Raw genomic sequence first — 11084 nt, forward strand, 5'->3', positions numbered from 1 at the left:
TTACCGGTATATAAGGGTTAAAAAAAGTTTAAAATTGTGATTCCCCCAGCCGGGAAAAAGTAATCAAACTTCTATAGTTAAAATAAATTTACCTAAAATATTAATTTGTGAGACTAATTCTCAATATCTAAAAATAGGTCACATTAATTTCTGAACACAAATTGTACCAAGCAGTAGTCTACCATACTACCATATTTGTTTAATTACATTGACATATGTACCATAATAGTACCATATTATTTTACCACTGTTGGAATGAAATGATTTAAAACCAAATAACACAGTAGTACATTTTTGTGAGGGTCAAGAAATGAATTATACAGAATTTCATTTCACTTCATTTATTATCATGTATATCATCAATATACTTAAATCAATACATTTCACACAGCCTTGATCAAAGCCACGTGTCCCCCTGGATGCTTGGACTTCATACTGCCAAAATGTCTACAAAATGAGAAAATATAATGAAAAAATAAATGTTAGAGATAAAGAGAAATTGAGTATAAATCTTAATCAAATAATCACAGAATTCCTATTTTTGGTAGAACTATTCCTTTCAACTGCTAATAAGAGCGTACCCACTCTCAAGTTGTCCAAAACTGGGTGAGTTTCTTTCTTCTGAGGAACATAAAATAAAATATTTTGAAGAATGTTGGCAACTAAACAGTTGATGCTCCCCATTGATTTCCATAGTATGGAGAGAAAAAAAAAACTATTATGGACGTCAATGGGGACCATCAGCATTCTTCAAAATATATTTTTTGTTCAGCAGAAGAAATTATTTATACATTTATACAGGTTTGGAACAACTTGAGGGTGAGTAAATGATGACAAAATTTTGGGGTGAAATAACCATTTAAATCCATTCTGTGGATTTCCCCCACAATCAGTACTGGAAGACTGCACATTGGTGGACTTCGTAGGCTCTACATGAATGAGTCACTTTAAAATAATACACACCTCCAAGAGTTTGTCTCATGGTCATAAGCCTCCATGGTTTTAAGGTCACTTACACCATCAAATCCTCCAACAGCCAATAGAAAGCCATCAAACAGCACTAAAGAGACCTGTGCATATTACACACAAAAATTTGTACCACAAAGACCATAATTAAACCACTTCAGAATCATATTCTTTGTACAGGTTTGAAATGACAAGAGGGCGAGTTATCGATGACAGAAAGACTACTATAGCTCTTATTCCCTCAAACCTGAAATCTCTTTTTATTCATAGCCCTAATGGGGCTCCAGCGGAGAGTGTCTGGGTCGTATTTCTCCACGGTGCTCAATGACAGACCAAGTTCGTCTTGTCCTCCAGCCACATACAGACAGCCAAGAAACACGGCGCATCCTGAAGCTTCCCTCGCGGTGGACATGGTTGGGCAGAGAGACCAGCATCCCTCAAATGGGTCAAAATGCTCCACTAGTGCAGAAGAATGAGTATTGAGGTTTTTTTTTATTTATTTCAAATCTACACATGTATGTGTGTTTGTGTACCTGAATCCAGCGGCATGTCTCCATCTGTTCCTCCCACAACGTAAATCTGACCGTTCAGGACAGCGGCTGATGCAGATGCCCTGTTCCTCAGCATTGGTGTCAACTTAGACCAGGAGTTTTTCAACGGGTCATACCTACTCCACAGAAAACAAGTGTGTATGTGTTTGAGCTTCACATCTCCAGACATCCGATTCTCTGTAATGTACAAGTGTGTTTAGACCTCTCTACTGTGTTAATGCAGGTCATGCCATCAAAACCTCCCAGTGTAATGAGACATCCGTCCATTTCTAACACACACACCCTTGACCGTGGCGAAGAAAGTGAGGGCACGTCCATAGACCAAGTGTTACATTCTGGATTGTACCTAACACACACAAACATTCATTTAGCATTTTAAGGCATCATAGATAATAACGTTTTAAACAATAACTATTATTACGGATTCTAGGATTAAGCTATTGGCCAAATACTAGGGCAGCGCCCCATGTCACCTTTTTGGAAAATGCAATTAAAATTATTTTAGCAACATTAATACCAAACTCAATTGAAATCAATTGTCAAATTTTTCATTCACTTAACAAAAAACACTATTTGAATGATGACAGAAGTTGATGTAAACGGCCACCTCTCCACGCTGCTCAAACAGGTGATGTCATCAGATCCGCCCACAGTATAGATGGCTCCGCCCAGAGCACACACTCCTGGGTCACTGCGGTGATGGAGCATGGGAGCAGTCATTTTCCACTCATTATACTGGGGACAGAACTGCTCAACTGGACAGGACAGGTCATCTTTACTCCAGCCTCCAACTACACACAATTTATTAAAAAGCACACTGTATGCAAAGAAAAACAACTGAGATCTCTATTGTGATTTTGTACTATACTATATTCCATTTACAATTATAGTTGCAAGTGGCAGCTGACCAAACTTTGTAAAATGTTCAAGCAGGTGTAGAAAAGTCTGAAAGTCATTGACAAATAGATTGATATAAATACTGACCTACATATATCATGTCAAAGGGTTTTCCTTTGGACGAGACTTTATTCCTCATGGAGTGGCTGTTGCTATGGCAGTGACCCTTGGTGCTGTGCAGGTTGGTACTATTTTTGATGATCAGGAGGTCCTCGTCTTCTTTAAAGCGTCTGCTAAACATACACACACACAAAAAAAGGAAATTCTGAAGACAGCACATACGCAAACTCATCACACTTAAAACACAGTGGGCAAACAACAAAACACCCATCTGTTCTGCTGTGAACATGCTGTACAGTATATTTCAACACTGATGATGGAGCAGAAGATTGCAGCGTCTCTATTATTACTTTCACAGGGACTTGAACAAACTCCTAATCAAATCTCTTAAGTAAACATCAGCATATAACTGAATCAAATTGTGCAGTTTGTTGAGAAGTTGAGTTGACAAAACTTTTTTTGTTTTATATATAAAAAAAGGGGGACAAATCCTACAAACTTACATGGGATCTAGGGACTGAGCCATATCTAGGAACCAGATATTCAGAGATACTTGAAGACTCTTGAATTTGGCCAGTAAGGCCTCGTTCACACAGCTGCAGAATACTGTTGTCAATCTTGCACTTGAGTGCTTAATACGCCTATTTTTTACTTTTAGGATACACGTGTGGTTTCGGTCACTTAAAGGCAGGGTAAGTGATTTGGTTCAATAACATTTTTTGTTATGCTGGTTGAAGCTCTTTTCACATCCTGGTAGCAATCACTAAGTTAAGTGATCTAAATGTGTTTATATGTATTTACATTGTCTGTGGAAGGCGTAGGACCAGGGGCTACGATTTGCACATATCTGTGCACCCTGTTCATGCAGACATGATACGTCATCAGTGCGTTACATTACGTTATTGCAGAGCGAGCAAGAATGGAAGGCGTTATTATTGTAATATTATGCTCTTTGTACTGTAATGTTTTCTCACTGGTAAATAAGACATAAGGTAATCTTACAGCATTGTATTCAACCTTCTGCCATCTGTCACTGTGTCGCTGGTTAGCCTCTGGTCTGACTCTGCATGCACACGTTCATGTGATTTGGAGGAGGCGTGGATTTGGAGAGTGATTTGCAACGAGGGTGGGATCTTATGCTTTCAAAGCTAGATTGCTATTGATAGCCTCTCTGAAAGCCCTCCATACAACACACAAAAACAAGCCCTACAAATTAATAAAAGAATACATAGTCATTTCATTATTCATGGTATTCACATTATTTGATGATTTGTAGATTACATTATTACACTTTCAAGAAAGCATTTACAATTGGTTCGTAAAAGATGTTTATGAACTTCTGGGTTTAATTTTTGTTGCATTTACACTTTTTGGCCAGTCTGTTTTTAAATAAAAATAATTTTCAGTCTTACACAACCATGTCTGGTCCAAACTATATTTCTCAATGAGAGCAGACCTTTACCGATCAATCTTTTCTGATATACGCCGGCACAGTTGTGAGTCACACATGTGGGTGTAAGTCGAATGCCCTTGACTTTGTCTGCTTTTACTGCTCATTCTTTTCTGGTGTTCTGCTCTCGCTCTTTCTTCAGAGACGTTTCTGTGCGGTTTGCAGTGCTATGTTAGGTAAGTGCAGTGTTTCAGCTTGACAACGGCTGAGAGGATGGGGGTTGTGTGTGTCAGGGGTTAGGGGTCACCTCAATGAAATAAATCAAGTCTTGTCAACAAACATTGCACCACATCGCACATGTCTGCAGTGTGCACAGAATGCAGTCTTCATGCACACACAAACTGACAAGAGGAAATAATTGCAATGACAATCAAAACACAATCAAGCTGCATCAACTAGACACTCCTGTCACCCTGAGGAGCGACTACACTGTCATATAACTTAATACCATGAAATCCAGAGTGCTAAACCGGTCACCAATTCACCATACTGTTTCCCTATGCCGATAATGAAATCATCACCCTGGCAACCAGGGCTGTTTCCATGACAACACAGAGCCAAAGCAGTTTCACAACCAGTCATCACGGGTTTCTGGCAGATATCACACTCAACCGATGACTTTTAAAACTCATAATTATCAGAGACAAAGACTGATAGAAATGGAAATGCCCTATGGAGTGTGATTGAAAGGCTGCTGCAACTAGTCATAAAATCCCACAAACCTTTTGCCTGGAAGTGAGTTGAGACACTTGTTCTCGAATATCCTGATCAACTAAATCTCTCTTCATCAGAAGAAAACAGTATAACTAAGTATCATTTATTTAACTACAGTCTACTGACTTTTTAGTCTTTCATATCTTAACCTTTATGAATATTCAGGAAACTATAGGAGCTTGTTTCCCCAGAGATGGACAGTAGTGAAGTATTTTTACTTTACTGAAGTAAATTTGAAGAATGTTTTTCATTGGAAAACCTTTACTTCACCACATTCCATAGCATAATGTCTTACATTTTACTGCACTACATTTCATAAATATTTTTTTTTACGTTAATACTTAAGAACATTAAAAATTTAGTACTTTCTTGTGCTCAAGTAAAACTTTTACTTGAGAAAAAATAATAAAGTATTATATTTGTTATAATAATTAATAATTAATAATAATTAATTATTAAATTATATTTTTTTGAAACATAGTGCAGTAAAAAGTACAATATTATGCTTTGGAATGTTGTGAAGTAAACGTTTTCTAAAGAAAAACACTCTGATTAAGTACAAAAGTGTACTTTTAAAGCAGAGTAAAAATCCAGTAAAAAAAAAGGTAAAGGCGACTTATTTCAGAATTCAGACTTTTCTCTCAGAGTAGTCTCAAAACTACATGTTACAGAACTGTAAGATATAAACTCAGAATTGTTAGTATGAATTGTGAGAAGAAAAAAAATTTAGATAAAAGCTACAAAAATTACAAGTTAAAGTCAAAACTGAAAAACAACTTTGAGATATGAGCTCATGATTGTGAGGAAAAAAGCCAAAACTAAAAAAAAAATCTGAATTGTGAAATATAAAAGTAAAAATTGCGAGAAGGAGTATGAATTGTCAGATAAAAATAAAAAATTGTAAGAAAAGATTAAAAATTGCAAAAAAGGGAAATTGTGAAATAAAAAGGAAAATAAATAAATAAATAAATAAATAAATAAATAAATAAATTTCACCGATCCATGGTGGAAGTAAACTTAGGAAATAATTTCCAAAAGAACAAGCTTCCATTCTTGCATGACAATAGTTTTAAAAGCACCTTAATTAGCAAATATCATAAAACCACATGTACACTCAATACTTTGTGCTTTGCATTCAGATTTTTTAGCATTCTTTTGCAAAATAATCACTTAAAGTTTGTTTTTCCATAGCAGAATTACTCTTATGCTTGTCTGGGGTAATCGTAAAGAAACTGTACCATATGGTCAAGAAATATGATGTGAGAAAGTGCAAACCATTATTTTTGTACTCTGGGAGAAAAGGTCACAGTGTAACAAAGTGCAGGGACAAAGACACTTTTTAAAAACTGCAGGGATATTGAAAGCACACTATTTTATTTTTAATAACAGCAAAATGTATTTTATTATTTACAATCCTCCTGATACATCTAAACCAAACAAACCTTAAAAAATGAGAGCCCTGCAGAGTTCCACTTTCTCATTTGAATCCACAGAACATAAATTGACTGTTTGAGACTGTTTCCATTGCATTATATTTATGTTTTTCATTAGAATCTTTTTCATATAAGTCTTTCTGTCATGTATGGGTTTATGAATGTACTCACTTCTCCGATGATATTATGTTGCTCTTTCCCTGCTGTCAAACTGTGTGCCACTGATGGTCTTTATTCTCTTGTTCTCTGCAGTACATCATGTACGAGACAGAGCTCACTCATCTTAAGGTTTATTTGTGAGTGTGACTCGGGGGGGGGGGGGTTATTGTTTGTGTGATATGTAGGTATGCAGGTTAGTGCTGACAGTGAATGATGCACAACATGTCAATGTTATCGTAGGGGAGGGAAATAGCTCTTCTTCTGACATGTGAATCATCACACACATGTCTTTCATTCTTACAGAAGACAAATGTTCACACTAGGAACAAACCATAACACACTCACTGTCACACAAACACATAAATTACATCACACGCTTTTTATGACAGGCCTAGTCTTTATTTTTACATGGTGCACTGGAACAGTGTTATTTTGGTAACAATGATATACCACTATAGTTTTTGCTAATATTTGGATATAGCAATTTTGAATTAATGTTTTCATGTAAATTGTAGTTTAGTTGTAGTATTTATTTTAATTATTACTTTTTGTTTATTAGTTTTAGTTATTTTAGTACTTCAAGTTCTTAAGTAAACTCTATAAATAGTTCAATCCAAAATTATTTAGTGTGAATGATTTGCTCTTCCACTCCGCAAGCAAAAATAGACAAAACTGCATACAGTTGATTTATCTAATGTTAAGTTTGTTAACAGATACTTTTTTTTAATTTGAAAATGTATTTGTAAATGTAAATATAAAATTTTACAACTCTTGATTTGAAATGTATTACTGAATGTAAAAATGAACATTAACAAAGATTAATAAATGCAGCTGAAGCATTGTTTTTGTAAGTCCATGCATGTTAACTGATGTACAAAAATAATGTTAATAATGAAACCTTATTGTAAAGTGTAAGCACGAAAGCACACTTTTCAGAAAATCCACTGGTAATAATATAAACAAATCTACTTTATAGTCCCAATAGTATGTAAAATGCCATTTATTTTGTACATCTGAAATTTCTACGACTCGTTACTCTCAAATGTTCTGTTAGATCAGAACATAATGGTAGTTATGATATGGGCCGAGGGAAATATAAGCAGTCTGGGAACAGCCTGTGTGTGAGTTGCTCTTGAGTAATGCATCCTGACATCATCCATTATTACTGTAGGTGAAGCTGGACATCTTTGGCCAGTGGAGACGGAGCTGTGTTAGGTTACCATTACCTGCCCGGTGTCAGCTTACTGCAGAAACAACGTCCAGGTGAGCAGCACGCACTAGTTCATGCACCAGAAAATTTAATAGAAATTCAAACTGATTTAGAAAGAAAGAAGGAAAGAAAGACAGCCTTAAGGGACATCATGAAGGTAAGTAAATATTTGTCCTCAGTTTCTACCGTTGTTCCTCTGTGCTAATATCCTAATTGCACTTTTCTAGAATATTCTGGGGCCAGTTGCATTAACATAGTCACCATGTTAAGACTTTGTCTTAAGAACTAGTTTGACTAACTAGCCTTAATTTTCGGATTTAAATTAGACCAATTTACATTTTTATGTAACTGGTTTTAAAAAGTTATGACCAGTGTTGCAGAAACAAATTAGGTGACTAACTTTTAAGACTAAGCAGTTTATGCACCTGGCCCTGTCTTTATATCCAGCTTATGTTGAGTTTTGGATAGGTGTTTAACTGCTTAACCTGCAGAACCAGCAAGACTTCCTTGGTCTACAGCATCAGAAATCATGCTGATTAACCTACTAGATTTTCCTTGCCCATGCTGGTTCACCAAGCACAAAACCAGAATAAACCGTTCTCATGCTGCATGGTCCTTTTAGCAGAGATTTATCAGTATGTGTGTTTGATTTGAAAAAAAAAGTTAACACGGTTATACTTATTAATGGCAACTAATAATAAAGATAAAATAAGCACTTTTTGTTAAATTTAAAAAAAAAAAACATAATTGGAAGAATGATTTTTTTTAAAAACCTTAAAAGTAATTAAACTAAAATAAAAGTGAATTTCTAAATTTATGAACATTAAGGGTTTATAACTGCCAAAAAAGCCTTGTGCAATGTAAAATGTAAAATATGTTAAAGCATATTTAAATCATAGCAGTTTTATCATACATTACCACTTACAGCCCTAAAAAATTAAAGCTAAAATAAAAATACTATAAAATAAATATAGAGATAAAATAAATGTACTGAAAAACTGGTATTTATCTAAAACCATCTAACAAGCATTCAAACAATCCTACCAACACCTTAGCAGTGTAATTTTAGTAAAATTTATATATTATTGTAGGTTTTTGTTAATGCTTTGAATTAAATGTTATTTTTATATTCTCTTTTCAGTTAAATTTTACTAAACATTTGAGAAATTGGGTCGTATGCTTTTGTCACTATTATTATTATTTTAAAAAACATATCTATAGTTTATTTATTTGTCTTAATTCACTTAGTTGGAGTTATTTTCGTTCTTAAAGTTAAACTAAATTTAAAAAAGAAATTTTGCCTTGGCAACTAACTGAAATAAAGTAAGTTAAATTTTTTTAGATTTTAATTTAAGTTCAATGTATCTTATTTCAAGTAATAGAATTGTTTTTTTATGGCTTTTAACTATAAAAACTACTCAGTACACCTTAGCAACGGGATAACAACCCATGGATCGCTATTAGCAAACACCACTTGCAATATTTTCTTCAGAGAATGAAAAAATGTTGTTGTTGCTATAATTTGGTCACATTTCTTGTTCCCCTCTCTCAGATCTGTGTGTTCCGGCTGCAGACTCATCAGTGGTGCTTCCTGTTGTGTAATGTCATCTTGTTTCACGCGCTGCTGTTTGGCAGCGACATAGTGGAAGAGTTTCTCCTGCAGTCGTCTCCCGCCGCTTACACCGACCGCTTTGTCCTGGAGGTCCGGGAGCGTGCACGCAAACTGGACCTGACTGAGACCAGGCTCAACACCTCACAGATCTACCCCATTAACACCGAACCCTGCCTTCATCATCAGGACCTCCTCATCCTCACACTGGTCCTGAGTTCCCCAGGAAACTCGAGCCAAAGGGAGGTGGTGCGAAACTCCTGGGCCAATCAGACGTCAGCGCACAGTGTTGCTGTGCGGACTTTGTTTTTCCTCAGCTCCTCCCATTTAGGGGCGGAGCTTGATATGATAAGGGAGGAGTCTGCACGCTACGGTGACATCGTGCAGTTCGAGGGAGGCGTTTCAAGGGGCAACTGGCAGAGAGGACACTGGGAACAAGTTAAAATGGCGCATCGATGGATCCTACTTTTTTGTCCACAAGCCCGATTTATCGTCCTTTCTGAGGATTCTGTGTATTTAAACCTTCCTGCACTAACATCATACCTGCTAAGACTGAGAACACACCCTGATGACCTTTACCTAGGCAGGGTCATCCATCGGGCCGCACCGGAGCGGGACCCCGACAAACCGCATTACCTGCCCTATCAAGTGTATCCTGAGAAATACCTTCCAGACTACTGCTCTGGCCCCGCCTTTCTTCTGTCTCAAGACGTTGTGAGAAAAGTTTATGTCGCTGCTGAGGATGTATCGTTACCCCTCCCCTCCGATGTTCTGATTGGTCTGTGTGCAAGACGGGCAGGTGTGGTGGCCACTCACAGCGCACGGTTTTCTGGCGACCGACACATCCGCTATAACGCCTGCTGCTACAACTTCCTATTCAGTTCTGCCGGGATGGAGGTGGGGATGATGGGCATGGTCTGGCGGGATTTAGGGGCGGGGAAGGGGAGGAGCTGTGGCATGCTGGAGACTTATTACAGTTTGGTAGTGTGCAAAGCAATGACCTACCTGGATAAACTTTCTTTTCTGAATAATGACAAATCACAGGGCTAGAACGGATGGGGATAGTTATGTGTATAAATTATTGTAAATATTCAGTTATTCAGTATTCTAATTCAGCTGTTGTACTATTTAGAGCATATAGTGTTTCTGTTACTCTAAAAGGCCTTAAAGTCAACATATCAAACTTAAGAGGTAAGTTGGGGTAAGAAATGAATACGTATTTTAGCAAGGATGCATTAAATTTATCGAAAGTGACCATAAAGACGTTACAATTGAATTCTATTACAAATTTTTTATGTTTTTTTTTGCTTTTTTTTTGTGCTTTATTGAGCACATTAGAATGATTTCTGAAGGATCACGTGACACTGAAGAATGGAGTAATGATCCTGAAAATTCAGCTTTGCATCACAGGAATAAATTACAATTTTTACATATATTTAAATAGAAAAGAAAGAATTATTTTAAATTGTAATATCTCATAATTTAACAGTTTTGAGTGGTGAGCATAAAGGATTTTCTTTTTCAAAAACGTTAAAAAATCTTAAATTGGGGTTGCAAACTTAATTTCACACCGACCCTAATGATGATTAATCTGTGTCATAACTACAACAGTGTTAGAAGTGCTAGCAAAAGTGAGAGTGAATTATTTATTGCTTTGTTAACACAGAATGTAATGCATTTCATAAATTATTAAAAATAAATTGGGATTTTTAAGGGAATTGGTTAAATTTTTTTTTTTTTTTTATTAATTAATTTTATTCACAAATAAATGCCAAAGACGATAATATAATATAAAATGTTGTTTGTATTTGCATATTTTTGCATATATGGTCTCATTAGGCATTTAAAACAGTCTGTTTGGCCCTCTAGTGTTAAAATGGCTATACTGCTCCCTCATCATATTGAGTTATTTACAATTCTACTAAATAAAACAATATGCATATTACAAATTAGCTTGTACAAAGTGTCCACGTTTTGTGCATATCATCTATATTAGCTTGGAACAGCCAGAAACCACATAAAAACCAGATGCCAC

The 11084-nt window shown here is 35.9% G+C and overlaps 2 protein-coding genes across 3 annotated transcripts; one reads left to right on the plus strand and one right to left on the minus strand.

The window, feature by feature from the left end:
- Nucleotides 1-289: 289 nt before the first annotated feature.
- LOC109066465 (kelch-like protein diablo) lies at nucleotides 290-6365 on the minus strand. Of its 2 annotated transcripts, none has more exons than XM_042748071.1 (8): nucleotides 6243-6365; nucleotides 2502-2644; nucleotides 2125-2308; nucleotides 1720-1863; nucleotides 1500-1633; nucleotides 1214-1425; nucleotides 964-1070; nucleotides 290-447 (listed from the first exon to the last, which is right to left on the minus strand). In XM_042748071.1, exons 2-8 carry the CDS (start codon nucleotides 2551-2553, stop codon nucleotides 384-386), a joined length of 897 nt encoding a protein of 298 aa, XP_042604005.1. In that variant the 5' UTR covers nucleotides 2554-2644; nucleotides 6243-6365; the 3' UTR covers nucleotides 290-383. The 2 variants fall into 2 exon arrangements, with proteins under 2 accessions (XP_042604005.1, XP_042604004.1); XM_042748070.1 differs by having other exon boundaries at nucleotides 2502-2647; nucleotides 6243-6359.
- A 1226-nt stretch (nucleotides 6366-7591) lies between these two features.
- Nucleotides 7592-10330, plus strand: LOC122141216 (beta-1,3-galactosyltransferase 9). Its single transcript, XM_042747839.1, has 2 exons — nucleotides 7592-7597; nucleotides 8993-10330. Exons 1-2 carry the CDS (start codon nucleotides 7592-7594, stop codon nucleotides 10097-10099), a joined length of 1113 nt encoding a protein of 370 aa, XP_042603773.1. The 3' UTR covers nucleotides 10100-10330.
- Nucleotides 10331-11084: the final 754 nt, after the last annotated feature.

This window comes from Cyprinus carpio, chromosome B21 (assembly GCF_018340385.1).
Source record: "Cyprinus carpio isolate SPL01 chromosome B21, ASM1834038v1, whole genome shotgun sequence".
NCBI lineage: Eukaryota > Metazoa > Chordata > Actinopteri > Cypriniformes > Cyprinidae > Cyprinus > Cyprinus carpio.